At 37.7% G+C, this 19855-nt stretch overlaps 2 protein-coding genes across 2 annotated transcripts; both read right to left on the bottom strand.

Moving 5' to 3' along the window:
* Nucleotides 1–1630: 1630 nt before the first annotated feature.
* Nucleotides 1631–10592, bottom strand: SVIP (small VCP interacting protein). The gene is made up of 4 exons (XM_070428150.1): nt 10391–10592; nt 8242–8292; nt 7631–7744; nt 1631–4394 (listed from the first exon to the last, which is right to left on the bottom strand). The coding sequence occupies exons 1-4, from the start codon at nt 10442–10444 to the stop codon at nt 4380–4382; spliced, it is 234 nt and encodes a 77-aa protein (XP_070284251.1). The 5' UTR covers nt 10445–10592; the 3' UTR covers nt 1631–4379.
* Nucleotides 10593–16434: 5842 nt separating this feature from the next.
* On the bottom strand, nt 16435–19329 carry CCDC179 (coiled-coil domain containing 179). The gene is made up of 3 exons (XM_070426980.1): nt 19285–19329; nt 17636–17680; nt 16435–16563 (listed from the first exon to the last, which is right to left on the bottom strand). Exons 1-3 carry the CDS (start codon nt 19327–19329, stop codon nt 16435–16437), a joined length of 219 nt encoding a protein of 72 aa, XP_070283081.1.
* Between the last annotated feature and the right edge of the window lie 526 nt (nt 19330–19855).

The raw sequence follows: 19855 nt of genomic DNA, 5'->3' as shown, positions 1-19855 counted from the left end.
TGAAAAACCTTGCTGGGATTTTGCATTGAATTCATTGAGCAATTTGAGAATTGCCCTCTTGACAATATTGATTCTCTCAGTCTGTGAACATGCAATGTCTCACCATTTGTCATAAAAAAATTATTTCAGCAACATTTTGTAGTTTTTAGTTCAGATCTTTTACTCGTTTTTCCTAAATATTTTATCCTATTTGATATTACGATTGGAATAATATTAATTTTCAGATTATTTTAACTTTCAAATAGAAATAGAATTGACCTTCATATATTTAGTATTCTGCAAACTTGCTTAACTCACTTTATGTTGCATAGGAATTTTATCTTGTGTAGGAATTTTCTACATGAGACACTTTATATTCTTTTTAAAACCTATGCTAAATAGTGCTAATCTCCAACTAAAAAATTTAGAATGAGAAAATGGTACCTTAGGAGTTATTAGGTAGATTGAGGAGTTTAGGATAACTCCTTGACTTCTGACTTATGGGATGAAATAGATTCCAAGCAATAGCCTACAGAGAGCCAGTTTCTGTGTAGAACTAATTAGTTCCATTTGAGATAAGTTTGAAGTACTTACAACAGATTGCTCAAACCTGTTTTTATGGCTGGAAGACATTAACTCAAAACTACACAACTCAAGTATGGTGCTACAAGAAGAGACAATGCAATTCAGGATATAATAAAAACATCATATCCAGGTCAAGTAATTGATGAACATTCAGTTCTTAAACCACAATGATCTTATTTGGAGGCAAGATTTGCAAGATGGTGCATATCTAGAAGAGGGAGAACAAGACAATAAAGAGCCATGTCATATGAGAAATTTAAAGGGTTTGAGTTGTTGGGACAAAAACATCTCCGTGAAATCAGAATTTTTTCAGTCTGCTATATATACAAATGCCTGTCAGTGCTTTTGAGAAAATTAAGGAAAATGGCCACAGTACCACATTTGAGCCAACTTAAAGCACATACAGCAGTCATGGGAATCTGAGATGCTTGCTTGGAGATGCTGAAGGGAATACACTTCAAACCTCGACACAGACAGGCATGCATATCTACTGACCTCTTACTGATTTAGTTATGCAGAAGTTATTATTCCAATTAAAATTGACAAGTTACTCTTTCTTCTAGGGCAGTGGTTCTCAACCTTGGCTGCACATTAGAATCACCTGGGAATCTTTTTAAAATCCTGATTTCTGGGCCTCATCCTCCAGGATTTTAAAAAGATTCCCAGGTGATTCTAATGTGCAGCCAAGGTTGAGAACCACTGTTCTAAGGGCATCGCATGATTCTTCAGCAAATAAACAAGTTGAACTATTGGAAGAGAAAAAGAAAATTCAAGTTTTATGCCAAATGCTCCCGGGGTACACCAAGGATGATAGCTGGACTCTCTTACAGTATTATTTCTCTAAGGAAAGAGGAGACTAATAATATTTCCTTTTTTGAGTATTGGAGAAGAAACATGCCTACTTATAATTCAGGGGTTGTATGAACACACCAAACGGCTCTTAGCTCTGTTCTCATTAATCCCAAAGAGATGAAAGCATCGTTGAAGTTAACCCCACTAACCCGAGTTCTAATTATTTAAGATGTAGTGAGATAAAATTTTGTTAAACAGAGAGAGCCAAGGCCAATTTTTATATGGGAAAAAATGTATATTTATAATCCTATATGGCAATACAGAATTTATAACAAAAAATTGTGTGGGAAAAAGCAATCGGCAAAACAAGTGTCCCTCACATATAGATGCTTTAAAGATCATGCACTGTGTCAACAAAGAGGCCATGTAATACACAACTTTTTGTTACCAGCCATACTAATATAAATAGTTCAGTGACTAGAATAAGAAAGCAGTGATTCAGGCATTTTACATTTTAACACAATAGTTACATATGCTGTTACATACTGTTACATTTACATTTTACTAATTTGGTTGGGGTGTTTGGGTGCCACATTAAGCATTATGTTTCCCTATTTAAATTATGAATTATGGTAAATTGGCTCCAAAATACGGTTTTCATTAGGAAGTGATGCATAACTTTATGAGGGAGATGCCCTGTACGTGGCTGCATCTGTATGTGTGTGTACAAATTTTCTTTAGTAGTAATTTAGTCAGGTTTCCCATCAGGCATTTAGTCTCCCCCTTTCCCTTCCCCTTCGTGACACTATTCCTAACATTTGAGTATCACCCCTTAGCCCATGTAACGTAGGTGGTTTGGGGGAAGCCATGAAGGCAGGTCATGGTTGGTTGGAGCAGGACATCCCCCTGTTCCATAAAGCAATATACCAGCCTATCATGTGTGGTTCAACAGTTAAGTAAGCGTGGTATTTGGAAATAGGGCAGTATCCCCTAGATGTAGACCTTTTGTTTACACTAACCCAAGTGGTAATTCTTTTGGATATAGTGCAAGATAAAATTGTTCTTTCTGTATTAAAACTGATGGAAGGATTTGCACAGTCCAAGGACGATACGTCTAGTTCTACATCCATTCAGCTGTTAATGATCCTTTTTCCTTTCGGCCTTGGAAAAGTTAATCATGTTCATAAAGTCAAAATTTTATTTCTAAAATGCAACTCAATGATTTCACTATCCTTTATGAACAAAAACACCACTAATCCTCCAAGAGATGAAGGAAATTGAGCCTAACTATATGTTTGCATAAATATCATGAAATACTTCATGCCATAATAGAAAAGGTAATTTTTTCAATGAGTAGTCAAGAAACCTATATTATAGTTCAAACTCATTAAAATTAACATACACAATATATTGCAATATAACACAAGTCTTATGGTAGGGATGAGCGAGACGGGCTGTTTTCTTTCTGTAAATCAAATGAGCTGGTCTACAATGAGTGGCCAGATTATTATGACCGCCCCATCAGTACTTCATTGACACTTCCAAAAATACTGAATATTGAAAACTTCCTAAGCAAATACTCTCAAGGTTTTATTATTATTATTATTTGCATAACTAATTCACTTCATTGTACTGATGGGGTGGTCATAGTAATCTGGCCACTCAGTGTATTTAGTCCCTATTGACAGTAGCCGCAGATTCTACTATTGGGCTCAGGTTACAGTCTTGCCATCCAAAAGAGTTAGCGACCACAATAGCTCATTAAAATATACAGTGATTCTTCTATTTTAGCTCATTATATATTAAACAGAAATATTCAAAAAACAAAAATGCGCCTAGCTGGTGTGACTCAGTGGTTGGGCATCAACCTATGAACCAGATCAGTTTGATTCCCTGTCAGGGCACATGCCCGGGTTTTGGGCTCCGTCCCCAGTAGGGGGGCATACAGGAGGCAGCCGATCAAGGATTCTCTCTCATCATTGATGTGTCTCTCTCCCTTCTTCTCTGAAGTCAATCAAATATTTTAAAAAATGCTATAAAACTCATGTTAGTAATAGAAACCTACAAAGTTTATAACTAGGCATCATACAGAATTACCTCATAATATTTTTGTTTAAAGTAGTCCTTTTAAAATACAGTACTTACACGTTTGTCTTTCATACATTTATATTTGTCTTGGCAAATGCTTATCTGTATAAATCTTATGACCACTTTTTAATAAATACAAAAGAATACAAACATCTATGAAATCCGGACAAATACATTGCCAGTCAGTATGATCATCTAGATTCTTAGTTTAACTCATTCAGTTACTATAAAGATCTCCATGGAGCTGAATTTAATATTGTACAACAGCACATCACTGCCCTCTGATGGTACCACACTAATATATAATTTTAAACTCAAGGAAAATAATTATTATAATGTGAAATATCTGTTAAAGTTTATAAAGCTACACAAGTAAAAAATAAATTAGGAAAAATTAAATCTTTTCTACAAATATTCATTATAGTAAGTTATAAAAATTTACAGTGTTCCTTCACATAACCCCTTCAAATGATTTTTCAAGATTTTCCCTGATGATCAGTTTAAAGGCACTAAATCCATACAGTTTAAGCAAAAGTCTTCATTACATAATGAAACAAAAGGAAATATAAGGCTAAGCAGCACAACTGTAAATAGCTAGGAGGAAAAATGAAATTGTAAATTTTAATATTTGAGACGTATGCAAAATCTTCACATGCGATGCAGATATATTCACTATTTAAATTTAACTATTATCCACCTCTTGCAAAAGAAGCAAATGTAGGAAAATAAGTATTCAATGAAAGTTCTGGCCATTTTCTAAGTCTGGAAATCAAAAGCATGTTTAATATTTCCATACTGAAAGAGCACTGCGTTTAATGGCACTAGCATTACAAAGTCTAAATCTCCATTTATTCAAAGAGAATAAGTTAAATGGAGGATGTCCACTTGATTGCAGATACTAGTTACTGGCAGGAGACTCTCACTCATGTTATCCTTTATGAAACGGTCCACTAGAAAATAGAAACATACAGAGAAAAGTAATTTTATTTAGGGTTACATAATAATAACATGTAATATGTGAAGAAACAGGCAAAGAGAGGATGAATGGGATATGCCAGCGATTTTCAACCAGTGTGTTGCGGCACACAGGCGTGCCACGAGAATTTTTAAAACACATGATACCTGACTATTTAGTCAGGGGCACTGACCTCTTTTCCCGTAGACTGTCAAATAAAAAAATGACAACAGCCAACACAATAGCCATCCGGTGTGAATGAGTCAAAATTTTACTTTTTTTTGTCTTATTGGCAAAAAATATAATGTATTTTTTGATGTGCCACAGAATTTTAGTAATTCGTTTATGTCCCATGAGATGAAAAAGGCTGAAAGTTGCTGGGATATGCAAATGCAAACTAACAGCAGTGCTTAGTAAAATTTCACTTAGCAGTCAGTGTCTGAAAGAAGATATATGATCATTTAAAAATAGAAAAATATCTGGTCAAATTAATGGGTAGCTACATTTGAAATATCCAATAATCAGTGAAGGAAAAACCCCCACAAAACACAAAAACACCACCAATCAAAAACAACAATGAAGTTACAAAATGAAAATAAAGGAATTCTTGTTTGAGGCACAGAACCAAGAAATGGTAGAAACTACTAAATAATGGTTTGGCAGTCTTTTCCTTGCTTGAGTTGAGAAATGATTCCACTTGTTGTTCTAATTAAATCCGCAATAATAAGTTCTAAAACAGCCACTGCGATAGGACCAGAGATATTTTAAGTCTATTGGGTAGTATTTTTCAAGTATATCGAAGATCTATTATTGGGGCTATATATATGTTTAAAAAATTAAGGTTTATTCCAAATAAACTTGCTTTCCTTTATTGCAGAACGTCTTAGAGACTTGATTACCCTTTTTAATTTTCAAGAATGGGATACTGTACAATATAGTATTCAGAATTTTAAACAATTTTTTAGCACGGGACTCTCTTTTTCACAATGTATCTATCTCTTAGGACTAGAGTTAAAAACACTAGAGCAGCGATTCTCAATCTGGTTTGACATTAGATGACCTTGGGGAGCTTAAACCAGTACTGATGGCTACACCCCACTCTCAGAGATTTTGTCAGCCTTGTCTGCAAGCTCCTCCTAAGACTCTAATGTGCAGCCAGGGCTGAGAGCCACTGTACTCGAGGTCTGCCATTACTCCTGTAGCGGTGTAGCCTGTACTGATGCTAGTCTGCATCCTGATGCCATCATCACCTTGACTTCTTAAGATAAGGCTGCCTTCCCAAAGGACAGTGCTGAATATTATCCTGGGAAGAGGCAGAGCTAGACAGGAGATGACTATGTGGAGGGCTTGCAGACAGGAAAAGGACATTTTCCTCATACCATGGAGTCGGGTCAGATCAGGAGGACTCTGTCTACATTATAGGACATTCCAGGCCAGATTGAACAACAGGCCTGATAGCAGCCCTTAAAGAACTCTAGGCCAAAGGGATTGAGAATAAAGTTATTCTCTGCCTTGCATTTTCCCTTCTGTTATCCTGAGCCCCCTACATTTCATTATGACCTTAATGGAATACTCTGGATGAGCCGTGGATGTGGTCAAGGGGAAAGCAGTATGTCCCTTAAAGCAGAAGTGGTTAGGAATATTCCATGGAGAAATGACAGTAGCAACGGTAGTTGGTTTATGAGAATGAGCCACTCTTACTGGGAAAATCTTCTCACCACTGCCCAGTCTGATGGCCTTGAGGGCCATTTTCATTAGGGAAGCCAGAGAGATTTCCTGTAAGAACAACATTCAAAGAAATAAAGGTACTAAATTTACATTGGGATGTTTTTCATTGTGAGCTCTTCCGGGGGGACCAGAAGCGGTATAAAGCCTAATTTATGTTTAGTTTATAGGCTTCAGGGCATGGAAGCTTTAGGGCTAATTAAGACAGCCCTTTCTTGTGTAGAATTTAAGAGCTGATGTTAAATTTGTTAGCTGAGGAGTTATAAAATAAGTACCTTCTTAATTCTGACGAAATATAAAGTATCATTTTCTTATAACATTGTATGTGGCTTTAAGTCACTTAGTAATTCATTTTTTTTTCTACTATGAAATCAATCTCAGCATCATTATCAGTCCTGTAATTTAATTTTCACAAATTGTTTTTGAGAAACCTCTATGAAGTAAAGCTGATGACACAGATCTTTATCGCAACAGAATACTGAAAGTAAGCATCTATACTTTTCATAAAGTATTTTACCTTCTATCTCCCAACTGTTTTACCTTATATTAAATTTATTCTATTCTACTGTCAGGGGTATATTAAAAAACTAAGCAAAATGGTCATGGCTATTTACTTTAATATTGAAACCAATTACTTTATACATTTATAAAGTTAACAATCAAAAAGTGTTTTAATTTCATTTAAGTGAAATTAGATAAAGTCTCATACAATTATAAAACACAGGTAAACCTTCTATGTGACATTCCTGAGCCAGAATCACATCTGCACTTAGAATGCTCCTAAATTGCTTGCCCCACAAACATGTATGTATTTATATATAGTTTTGAGAGTAAACTGAATTGAGTGAATCGGCTAAAAAAGTGGTATGTGAACCCTACTTTTCTAAGTCTTAACATGTAAAATAAAACCCAGATGCTCCTAATAGGTTGCAAAGATCCCCAAGTTTAAGGGCCTCGTTTAATTTGTCCACCATTATATTTCCAGTGACAAGAGCTGTAACTGTTACACGGGGAGGTGCATGTGTCACACTCACTCGGGTACACCCTACTGCCCAAATCAACATTTCCATAACTATGGTATGAGTGACAAGGAGAAGAGCAAAAATATCAAATCACCGAGTAAACACATTGTAGGTGACAAAAACAAATTTATAGTATAACAGAATTTAGTAGGATTGATGTATAAGTGGAAACGAGAAATGATGTTTCAAAATAACACTGAATTTGGGTGATTTTGGTTCCTTTATACTTTTCCATAATATCTGAGTTTTCTACACATTTAAGATTAATATTAATTATATAAAGTATTAAGATAATCAGGAAAACTCCATTTGAATTTTGGGAAAAGGAAGTAAACCTATTCCAAGTAAATGTATTATTCACGCTTTTAAAGTAATTCATAATGTTCTGGCAACCCGTTTCAACAGGACATTACTGAATGGAATGCTACTTAAGTTTTTTAAAATTCCAGGTCAATTTAAATCTTAACTAAATTTTAACACTTACTCTAAGTCCACCTTCAGGTGGAGCCCCAGATGTTGCGATTTGTTTTTCTATTTTTTCCTTCCGCTTTCTCTTTTGTTCCACAGACTGAGCATCCAAAATGCCCCGAGATGCAGCCTTTAAGAAATTTAAGGGTACAAAACAACAATAAAAATTAGTAGCCAAGCATTTTTTTGTCTGTTTGTTTGTTTTTTGCTTTGGAAGCGGGGTATTGGTCTATTTTGGTAACAAAGAATTAGACTATTTCTACAACAGCTTTATGTAAAAAATATTATCATTTTTTCATTTGGTATTTTGAAACTGTACACATTTTTCTCCTAAACTTATTTCATATCTGTCAGTGTGTTATAAGGCATGGTCATTTTATCCCAGGGAATACTGCCATTAAAGGGACATCTCACATAGAATACATATGTATAATAATTTTCATATATTAGATAATACAAGTGCATTGATGTAGCCTATAGAAACACAGAGATCGTTTTGAAAAATAATTACCTTTAAATATAAATTTAATAGATATGGATAATGGATAAATACTACTAGGCATAGACATCTATCAAGAATAAAGTACCAAATTCTCTAAATAGGTAAAATTTCATTTTTAGTCTCACCTCCTTCTGTCTTCTTTCTGCAGCCTCTGCAAGCTTTGCTCTTTTCTCTTCCTAAGGAAAATATGTAACAAATATGTTTTAAAATAAAACCAAACATTAGCATGGATAATTTACATACCTATCTATATCTTATATGTAATATAACAGTTCATAAAAAATATTTATGAACTGTTAATATAAAGTACTAATAATATTAGTACTGCCCAAAATGTTCTAAGAGTGCCAGTACTTACTTTTATAAAATAACCGACTTTCTGAATCTCATTCTCACAATTAATGAACACACCTTCAAATAGGAGCATGCTAAAATATGTATGATACATATTGTATGTCATATATTATATGTACAAATATATATATATACACACACACACACACACATATATAACACAACACAGGTTGGTCTATAAAATAATCTATTTCCTTGGGCTCAAAAAAAAAAAAAAAGGCTTACAAGCAAGTCAGGACAATAAAACAAATAACCTTTAATAATACAAGGTTTAATACTGCCAGTTTAAGGGAGTTTGAAGTAGGTTGGTGTTTTTAAGAAAGGTTCATGAATGAAGTGGGAGAATCTCACTGTGTATGACAGGAAGAACTGTATGAAATGATGAAAGGTACTGTTCTAGGTTAGGAAACAATAATTTTCTATATCATGTATTAATTATAAAATCTTTAAATAATAAGACAGTAAGTAGCATTCTCTTGGGAGCTATGCTAGTAATTCCCTTTTCCCCCCCATACCAATTCATTCATTCATTGTACAAATACAGTATTTACTGAGTACCTGTCATGTCTATGGAACCTGCCTGGGTGCTGAGGATATAGCAATGAAAAAACTCAGATAAATGTTTCTACCCAAATGAAACTTAAAATTACAATGAGGGCACCCAGTCAAATATAGTCAAGTAAGTATGTACCAGGTAGTAGTAAGTAGTTGGGAAATAGGAAGGATAAGAAAGAGAAGGATGGGTGGTATAGTCGGGGATCTATTTTATTTCGTGTGATCAAGAAAAACCTCAACAATAAAGTAGCACTCACTAGTGAACCAGATGGTTTATCTATGGGGATGGGTGGGGTTTAACAAATACTGACAGATTAGGATTTTCTCAACAGCCAGATAAACAAAATTAACAACATTTAAAAGCAACTGTAGCAAGAAAGACAAGGTGAACTTTCTGGTTCCAACTTCCAGGTCATTTGTAGTACCTATAATCCAATGGCTGAAGAGTTAATGCTCTTTCTTAAATAACTAATGTCTTTCAACGAATTTTTAGCTAGACAGGAATGTAGGTTTTCTGTTATCAATTCCCAGTAAGGAGTATTCATGTAAAGATACTGTTAAAAACTGAAAGCTACGAAAAGTATAAACGCAGTGTACCACAAACCACAAATCGCTAAGTTACATTTGGATTTCCAATAAACAACGAATAACTCCTAGAATAAGTAACCCCCATGACTGTGTGCGAGAAATCGACTTTTAAAGTGCATTCCTTGTTTATCTGACAATTTAACTGGGCATCCTGTGTTTAATTGCTAAATATGGCAACTTTACAAATTATAAACTCGGTACCACATAAAATAATCTTGTTTTTTTTTAAAGGAAGGACGTAAAGAGATTACTAATACAATATCCAAGAAAGCTCAGGAGTAAGGGACTTTATTAAGCACCTTCTTTAAACAGTTGATACAGACACAGGAAAATGCACATCTCCCACTAGAAGACTCAACACTCCAGTTCACGAAAAAAAGAGGAATTTCATTTGCACCCCCGTCTCCCGCGTCGCCAAGAATGGCCCGCCCCCCACACCGCCCGCGTCGGGTCCCACCAACTTCCAATTTGGCCCAAGTGGGCGAAAAAGACCCAGGAATTGCCTTCGGGCAATTTTATGTAACCAAAGTGGGGAGACCACGCAGGCGGCGGCCCAGGTGCCGCGGGCAGGACCCCAAGGTCCCTCGGGGCGCGGCCGCACGTCTCCGCCACCGGGGTGCCCACCCGCGGGCCCTGCGGCGCGCGCCCCCGCGCCCAACCGCCCGGCCGGGTGCCCGCGGCGCCGGCCCCCCCCGCCCCCGCCCCCGCCCGCTGCGCCCGTCCCGCGAACAGGTGCGCGCGGCGCGGGCGGCGACGCGCAGACGCGGCCTTACTCACCGGGTCCGGCGAGGGAGGCTCGGGCTCCCCGAGACAGGGCAGACACAGCCCCATGGGGACGGCGGCTGCAGGTCCCCCCGCCTGGCCGGTAAGTGCGCACGGCGCGGCGCGGGGACACGCGCGTCCCACCCAGAAGGGCCGCGCTCCCGGGCCCCCGCCGCGGCCGCCGGTGTCTTCGCGGCTCGGCTCCGCCCCTTGTGGCCACAATCCTGCCGCTCGCGACTCCGCCCCGGCACCGCGGCTCGCTTCCGCCCCCCGGAGGCGACTCCCCACCCCAACCTCCTAGGGCCCCGCCCGGCCAGTGCCCGCGGGCGGGCGGACCGGGCCTGGGTGCCTGGAAACGCCTGCCGCCCCGCAGCGAGCTGGCCCGGGATGGAGAAGTGGGAGTCGCGGCTCCCTTTGCCTGTCCATTTATGAATCAGTGGCCCGACACGGATAGTTTATGCGACTTCGTCTGTGAAATGGGAGCCTGGCCTCCTAGAAATCAAAGTTTAATGGAACTAAGCTGGCTGAAATTGCAAATGGACTTCAGTGCCATTTTCTGCCTTCTAAGTGGCTCAGTATTATTCCCGTTGAGAGAGAGCAGAGGGTGCAGTTCTTGGCTGTGGTTTAGAAACCAGCCTCGTGAATGTGGCATTAGTTGAGGTGCCCATTGGTTTCTGGTGTTTAGGGAAATGATGGAGGTTGGTTTATTCAGAAATATTTGGGTGTTCAAATTTCAATAGGCATAAAAATCATCTGGGCGTCTAACATGTAGTTTATAATTTAGTAAGTTTAGGATAAAACTTGAGATTCATTTCTGGGAAGCTCCTGGGTAATGCTGAAGTTGCTGATATCTTCACACAATTGCTTTTGATATTTTTCCTTGCATTGTACTAGTTTTTCTTGCTTGTTGGAATATCTTCAAATCTTAAAAAGGTAGGATGTGAAGTGATAGTTAGCTCCTCAGAAAGAACCGTTATGTGGTTTCAGGTCTTATGTTTAAGACTTTAACCCATTTTAAGGTATTTTTGTGAGGTGTGTAAGATTGGGGGCTAATGTCATTCTGGGGCATGTCATTATCCAGTTTTTTGAACACCATTTATTGAAGAGACTATCCTTTCCCCATTGCATATTCTTAGCTCCTTTATCACATAGTAGTGGCTTATTTCTGGGCTCTTGATTCTGTTCATTGGTCCATGTGTCTATTTTTATGCCAGTACTGTACCGTTTGATTACTATAACTCTGTAGTATCGTTTGAAACCAGCCAGTGTGATGCCTCCAGCTGTGTTCTTCTTTCTCAGGATTGCTTTGGCTATTTGGAATTTTTTTGGTTCCATACAAATTTTAGGATTGTGAGTTCTATTTCTGTGAACAATGCCATTGGGATTTTGATAGGAATTGCATTGAATCTGCAGATTGCTTTGAACACAATGGATACTTTAACAATATTAACTCTTCTGATCCATAAACACGGCATATCCATTTATTTGTGCCCTAAGGAAACACAGATTTGCTTTTTGTGGCTCTAGAGCAGGGGTGGGCAAACTTTTTGACTCGAGGGCCACAATGGGTTCTTAAACTGGACCGGAGGGCCGGAACAAAAGCATGGATGGAGTGTTTGTGTGAACTAATATAAATTCAAAGTAAACATCATTACATAAAAGGGTACGGTCTATTTTTTTTAGTTTTAGTCATTTCAAATGGGCCGGATCCGGCCCGCGGGCCATAGTTTGCCCACGGCTGCTCTAGAGTGACTGTATTTTATAGTTTCAGATAATTTGGATCATGTTTACTTCTTCAACACAGTTCATTAATGTTATTGTGCGTGTGTCTTCAATAATATTCCATTTCTATAGATGAATCACATTTAAAAAATGAATTTACCTATCCATTCACATATGGGCTGTTTGCATTTTGAGGCTATTAAGAACAAAACTCTATAAATATTGGTGTACAGTTCTTTGTGTGAACATGTATATTTCTCTTTAGAGACACCTACGATTGGAATAAGTGGGTCATATTTCACATGGAAAACCTGTTAGGATTTTTTGTTGTTGGTAATCCTCATTGAGGATATTTTTCCCATTGATTTGTAGACAGAGTGGAAGGGAGGGGGAGAGACAGAGAGAGAAACATCAATGTGGGAGAGACACACAGATTGGTTGACTTCTACAAGTGCCCAAATGGGGACTGGTGTCTAGGATCGAGCCTTGCATGTTTCTGTATGTTCTCTGAGCAAAGGTTTTAATATTTTTTCCCCTAGACCTGTGGTCGGCAAACTGCGGCTCGCGAGCCACCTGTGACCCTTTGGCCCCTTGAGTGTGGCTCTTCCTAAGCCTTAGGAGTACCCTAATTAAGTTAACAACAATGCATCTACCTATATAGTTTAAGTTTAAAAAATTTGGCTCTCAAAAGAAATTTCAATCGTTGTACTGTTGATATTTGGCTCTGTTGACGAATGAGTTTGCCAACCACTGACCTAGACTGTCTTTTTAAGGATGTTATATAGTAAGTAAACTTGGATGCTAGTTTACAGCAGATTTGTTTACTGTCCAGTATAGTGGAGATAATATCTTTCTCTGGAGCGAAGTTGGGCAAGTTTCTTAGCAGCCCCGTATGTAAGATTGGGGCTTTCTTAGTTGTACCATGAACCCACGGTGTACACAGTATCCACCTGGCACAGCTCTGCCTCTCTCCTCATGGGGCTTGGCGAGTCAAGGGAACCAACGTAAGCGTGGGTTTGATACTGCCCGCTGTGCCAGACATAATAAAGTTACTGTTCTCCACCCAGTAAGTGTTTTCTGCCAGCATCTATGAAACTGTGACAGTCTAACTTGTTTCTTCTAAGTAGAATAACATTTTGAATTCTTCACAGTTCTTGATACTGCCTTTTAATCGGAGTGTTTAGACCATCTAGGTTTAATGTAGCTATTGATTATTTGGGATTTAACCTGTTATTTTGCCATTTGTTTTCTTTATTTTTAAATCCATTCTTTTCTTTTTCTATCTTCATTTGGATGGATTTTAAGTATTCCATTTTTATCACTACTTAGTTACATTTCTCTGTGTGTATGGTTTCTCTAGTACCTACAACATGTCTTTAACATATCCAAGTCTACCTTCAAATAGTATACTTTTTCTCCTAAAATATAAGAAATGTTTGATGATTGTACTCTCCCACCCTTTGTTATTGTTGTCATACATTTACCTCTATGTGTTATTACAGCCATAATAATTAATTTTGCTTAAAAGAGTCAGTTCATTTTAAAATCAAATATTAGAATAAAGTGATTTTATATTTACTTGTATGTGCATTATTTCCAGAGCTTTTTATTGTTTTGTGTAAATCTAAGAATCTATCTGATTCTATTTTTCTTCCACCTAAAGAGCTTTCTCTTACTGTTGATATTTTTTTTGGCACTTCTGAAAAAAAGTCTGCATTTTTGCCTTCAGTTTTGTTCCATATAAAACTTTAGTTTCACAGGTTTTTCTTTAATCAATTCTTTAAAGATGTCATTCTGGCTTACATAGTTTTTAATGAGGTTTGTGGATGTTTATGCTTGTTTCTCAATATTTAATGACCGTTTTCCCCTGCTGTTTTCCTTTCTCTTTTCAATTATTCAGCAATTCAGTTATGAGGTAATTTGATAAATGTTGGTCTTTATATTGCTTGTTTATTAAGCTTTTTGGATCCATGGGATTAATTTTAATTAAATTTGGAAAAGTTGTGGGAATTCGTTTTTACTCCCATCCTCCCCTATTTAGACATTCTCAATTATTCATATGTTAGACCACGTGATATGGTGTGACATGTCAGCGAGGCACTAATAAATTTTCCAGTCTGTTTCTTTTGTCTCAGTTTGGATTATTTCTCTTGCTATATCTGCTATATCCTCAATTTCATGACTTTTTTTTTTTACTTGCTATATCTGCTATATCCTCAATTTCATGACTTTTTTTTTTACAGCCAATATACTGTTAATCTCATGACTTTTTAAAGTTTAGATTTTTTCAGTTATACAAGTTCCATTTAGTTCTTTTAAATATTTTTTATTCCTCTCTTTGTTCATGTTTTTCTTTAAATTACTGAACATAGTTAACATATTTTATTTAAATTAATTCTTCTAATTATGTAACTTCTTTTCATTTCTGTGTTTCTTTCTATTGACTTGATTTTCCTGATTATGTGTTACATTTTTTCTGCTTCTTAACATGCCTAGCGATTTTGATTGGATACTAGACACTGGACATTGATAGTGGACTAAGATTATACACAGATCTGACTTTGTTGAGTTTCACACTGTGAACATGCAGTTTAGCATTCAGTGTAAGCCATGTAAGAGCTACAAAGTGCTGTGTATAGTTCCTTATGCTCTGGAAATTCTGCCTACAACTTCCAGGTGCCCCAGACTTCCTGAATTGTTATCTCTGTTGCTCAACTCATCCTTAACCCAAGAAAATTGCTGTGCTCTGCTTATAACTCTTTTTTCTGCATCAAGATCTGGATTGCTCCCCCACCCAGTAAATGGGTAGTCATTGGGTTCACCTATTTCTCCTCTGTTAGGGATCACAGCCCTTTTTTGACTTTTGTCTTATATCTGAAAACCATTGTCTTAAATATTTTTTCCTGTTTTCTAGTTGCTTAGTGTGGAAACATAATTCTGGTACTTCCATCATGCCCAGAAGCAGAATCCCTGTATTTCAAGTTATATTTTGGAGGCTCCAAATGATCACTGAATGTAATGACCCTGTCAATCTAATAGTTGGCAATTCTTTAGTTTTAAAACAGTTGTGAAAATTTTATTTTTTGTTAATAATTATGTAATCAAGCAAGCATTTTACAGAGGCATATGATTATCCATATCATACATAAAATTAATATTTAATTCAATATTCAAATTTTACCTTGAATGAAAATTATAATTGCACTATAGCTTATTTGCAATATCAACCCATAATACAGGTTTTAGTTAAACATTTTGTTTAAACACAGGTCATCATAAATATACAGCAGGGGGAATCTGTTTTTCCTTATTATTAAAACATAATTTTAAATCTTTACATATGTCATAAATCTAACTAAACAAATTTCAAATTTCCAAAATTTCAAATTTCCAAAAAGTGGTAGGGAGATATGCTGTTTATTGAAATTCTAGAGCCTGTGGGTTGGATGTCAAATGGTTGCATTCTGTTTATTTTGCAGAAAGTGCAGAGTGTTGCCTTTATTTTTCAAATGGAGTAAAACCTGGAAATGCCACTTGGTGTCAGAAATCCACAGATTTCTTCCATACAGGCTCCAGCTTTATGGCCACTAAGAGATCAAAATACACAAGAAAAAGAAATTCAGTTTGTTTACATGAAGAAATATTTATGCAACTATAAATCATCTGCAAAAGGTATCAAAGGGAGAAGCCTTTCTTCTGCTAAGAGAACTAGAAATCCTATTCCCAGTTAAAGCCGCATTCAGATATAATCCAGATATGAAAATCACTAATAGCCAATATCACTAATATCTGGGGGAAATTTGATAGAAACATTTTTTTTTTTTCTGTGAGTCAGGCAACAAATACTAGGAACAGAAAGAATTCGTGGGAGATGAAGATAACAGTTTGGCTCAAAGTCATTTCTAAACATAATGGGTGTAATAGAAATGTTAAACATGGGGATTTTCTTTTCGTAGACTTACGCTCTGTTTGGTGTAGAGTTTTCTGATGTGTTCAGGCCTAGTCTGAATAACCATCTGGCAGAAGATTTTGTCATTTATTTTCCAATTAATATAATCCAAAATACTTAAGTGAATAATTTTGTCAGATAGTATATGGCAAAGCAAAAAATGGAATCCAGAACATGGTTTCAAAGATCACACTCTTCATTAAACCACAGCACCTCCAGGGATGATTACAAAGGAGATTTCAATAATAGATGAGAATTTCATTAGAGGAGCTTTAAGGTACCTTCCCAGACTGCAAGTACACATTTCTCAAAGGAAAGTGGAAAAACACAATTTAGAGTCTTACATAAATTAAGAATGAGGATATCTGGTGCATTAAGGGCCCATTCATTAGATGGAAGTCTTCATACTTACTAGGAGCCCTGGTTCTGGAACAGGAGCGGGCTTTGCAAACCGCTTATTAAGTTTCATCTTCTCTTTCTTTAGGGCTTTCATATTCTGAATACGTTTATTTATGGACTTGTGGAAAATAAAAAAAATAAAAAATATTTTTATAACAAAAAAGTAACATGCTGATTATATTTTTGGTTTATGTCAATAAAAAAGATGAATCAATCAGTGCATATGACTTACAAAGCTACATAAAAGTAGGAAAAAAATCTTCTTTTCAAATGTGTGGTTTACAGATGAAAAAACATATGGGACTATCAGTAGAATTTTCAAAAGAGACTATTTACTCTTAATCCCTACTTTACCAACCATTTAGTACATTTAGATAGATCCATTAAAGGCCCTAAAAGGGCATGACCAGTATGGCTTAGCAGTCGAATGTCATTCTAGGAACCAATGTTCTATTCCTGGTCAGGGTACATGCCCAGGTTGCTGGCTTGATCCCCAGTAGGGGGCGTGCAGAAGGATCTATGATGTTTCCCTCTCATTTATGTTTCTATCTCTCTAACCCTCTCCCTCCTTTGCAAAAAAAAATAAAAATAAAAAAATAAACATAAAATAAAAAACCCAAAGGGATTTTTATAGTAATTAGAGAACAAAATCCATGCACATTCTTTAGTTATCTTAAATGCTGCATATCACACAGAGCTTTTTTTATGTCCCCGCTGTATGACATCTATAAGTAGCAGGTACCTAAGGGATCACACTAGGATGCCTTGAAGATAATGAAAGAATATTACGGTGAAGAGGATATGAATAATAGGAACTTTTATAATACTGCCAATAGGAGTGTATTTGGTACAATTGCTTTGAAAACAATGAGGCCTTACTTCATAACAATGAAAAACTCTCTTTTCCTATGATCCGATTATCTACTCCTGCCTAAATAATAAAGCGAAACTTTTGTTCACTGGGAAAAAAAGACATACTGGAATGTTTGCAATAGCATTGTTTATTACAGGCAAATGTGCAAACTACCCACTGCCCATCAAGAGTAAGTCACAAGATTCCAGAGTCCCAAGAAAGATAACACAGAAGTGTCTATCTAATGAAGGTTCTCTCATATCCGGACCATCACACATAAAGGAACAAGATAAAGTCACAATTTTGAAATACCCAGAATGATTTATTTAAACATTACCTGCCTTTCAGTGACATCTGAAGGACGAGAAATTCTTGGTCCTTCCTACAAAACATGTGCAATAATTAAAAAAAAAAAACACCTATCAAGTCATGAGCAAACAGAAAGATTAGTTATTATAACAGGAAGTATATGGGTACAGTTTTTTATTAATATACTAGAAACCCAGTGCACAAATTCATGCACTGGTGGGGTGCCTTGACCTGGCTGGTGATCGGAGCTGATCGGGGCTGTCTCTCCCAGTCCCAATCAGGCCAATGGGGGCCAGCCGGCTGGGGAGGGACCACAGGAGGGCTCCAGAGCGTGTCTGGCCAGTCTCGCACAGTCCCCATTGGCCGGACCCCAGCAGCAAGCTAACCTACCGGTTGGGGCATCTGACCCCTGGTGGTCAGTGCGCATCATAGTGACTGGTGAAACGGTCAAATGTACAGTCGAATGGATGGTCAGACACTTAGCATATTATGCTTTTATTATATGGGATGCATATTATGTTGATGGCAAGTGGCAGGAGCAGAAGAATATCAAGGTAAAAACCAGGTTGGAGATTGTTGATAGTACTAGAAGAGAACCAGCTATGAACAACATTATTGGCATGAAAATTGATAAAGGGAAGCTTCATTTAAAATGGAGTTGGAGACCAGAAGGAGGAGACCTCAGGCAGTACCACTTGACATTAATTACAGACCCTATCAGGAAGAACTGTCTGTTATGGGTCTCAACAGGAAGAGACTTACCACTCCAGCAGGAGGAAGAAAGGTTTTCTTCCTTGCAAATCATCCAATGAGAAACCACTTTCACTTTTCCCCCCCCAATGGGTTTCCTTTCAAAACAATCTCTACCAACTTCCTCCTTTTTCTCTATAAAATTCCTCTCCTTTGCTTGTTGGATTAACCTATAGTTTTTGCTATAGCATACTTGTCTAGAATAGTGAATCTCTTACTATTCTCAGGTATAGCCATTATGCTGCTAACATAGTTGTCTGTTTTATTTTTTGGACAACACAGGGAACATATTGACTACAGAGATTTATTCCGGAAGAACAGATGTAGGATAAATCCAAACATTCATGTTTCTGTTGGTACATGACTTCAATGGTGCCATGCTGATCTTTGCTTAAGGAACTGGTTTTTAGTCCAGGTTCTAAAGCCTGGGAAAGCTGGGGTGATTGAGAAACTCCACCAGATGGTTTGATTTTCTGAGGCACAGCGAGTTTGGCTGGTAGTTAATAGGTTTCCACATCTCTCTTCCCCCCTCCCCCCAATTTCTAAATTATACAATAAATACTTCCCTCTGTCCTCATTTTGATCAGTTGTTTAACCCAAAGACCTAAAAGTAACCTCCTCCCCATCTGAATATTGAGAAGTTCATCCTTTTTCCCACCTCTGTAACTCTCACCCCACCTTATAGGTCGGCTCAATGTGTCAGTTCATAAACATGATGGAACAGTGGCGGCACCTATAAGGCACAGTGTAGGGCTTTTCCTTGTCCTTGGCAGGGCAGGTTTTGAAGCCCAGGATCAAGTCTGTCTACTTCACCAGGGATTTCCCACCCCCCCAGCACCAAACGGCATGCTCTACTGGCTGCTCTGGCCTACAAGCTCATAGCCTGGGCAAGGGTGACCGAGGTGGGGTTAAGGGCAGGAGACTCACGGGGTTAACTTGGGTGCTTTCATCCCCTATACAGTGTAGGCACATGCTTCAGAGCTTCAGAGCGCTCCTGGCGCCCACTGTGCGATCTCAACCAAGTAATTGCAGGCAGGCCACCTGCTCCTAGGAGCCCCGCCCTATCTCATCACAATTCTCTTTATCCTCCCCCTGTGAGCCCCACCCTCCCTTAGCTGTCTTCCCATTCCAATGAAAGGAAGGTGAAGTCTCCAGTTGTCTAGCTGTCTAGAGAGCACCAGTGGCATTAGGGATGCCAGGTTACCTCAGTTCCATATCCTTCCAGCTCTTTTGCTCAGAGAACCACAGAATACCAATTTTTCATCTTTTCTGTCCTTATCTCTACTCTCCAAGTCCCCTTCACTTCGATTCCATGGCTCCTCACTTCAGCCTATGATTAGGGTTCTCAATTCCTTGATCTCACTGTTCTTCCATCATAGCTTCCAGTTGGGTCAGCCTTCTCCCTGGGCTGAAATGGGAGAATACTTGAAGATTCCTGCAATACATACATACCCATAATCTCCAACTTGACCTGTGTCCTCATCAGGGCTTACCACTT

The sequence above is a fragment of the Myotis yumanensis genome, unplaced genomic scaffold (assembly GCF_028538775.1).
Source record: "Myotis yumanensis isolate MYYU_CA2020_CCGP unplaced genomic scaffold, mMyoYum1.0.hap1 SCAF_10, whole genome shotgun sequence".
NCBI classification, from domain to species: Eukaryota; Metazoa; Chordata; class Mammalia; order Chiroptera; family Vespertilionidae; genus Myotis; species Myotis yumanensis.
This window is presented reverse-complemented; position numbering and strand designations above follow the sequence as displayed.

What these genes read in the sequence shown, in the direction of transcription:
- SVIP (XM_070428150.1), bottom strand. Translation starts at nt 10,444, where the DNA reads ATGGGGCTGTGTCTGCCCTGTCTCGGGGAGCCCGAGCCTCCCTCGCCG. An exon ending in AGCCTCCCTCGCCGGACCCG is followed by an intron (nt 8,293 to 10,390) that starts GTGAGTAAGGCC and finishes TATTTTCCTTAG; the next exon opens with GAAGAGAAAAGAGCAAAGCT. An exon ending in CAGAAAGAAGACAGAAGGAG is followed by an intron (nt 7,745 to 8,241) that starts GTGAGACTAAAA and finishes AATTTCTTAAAG; the next exon opens with GCTGCATCTCGGGGCATTTT.
- CCDC179 (XM_070426980.1), bottom strand. Translation starts at nt 19,329, where the DNA reads ATGTGCCTACACTGTATAGGGGATGAAAGCACCCAAGTTAACCCC. An exon ending in AAAGCACCCAAGTTAACCCC is followed by an intron (nt 17,681 to 19,284) that starts GTGAGTCTCCTG and finishes CATGTTTTGTAG; the next exon opens with GAAGGACCAAGAATTTCTCG. An exon ending in CAGATGTCACTGAAAGGCAG is followed by an intron (nt 16,564 to 17,635) that starts GTAATGTTTAAA and finishes ATTTTCCACAAG; the next exon opens with TCCATAAATAAACGTATTCA.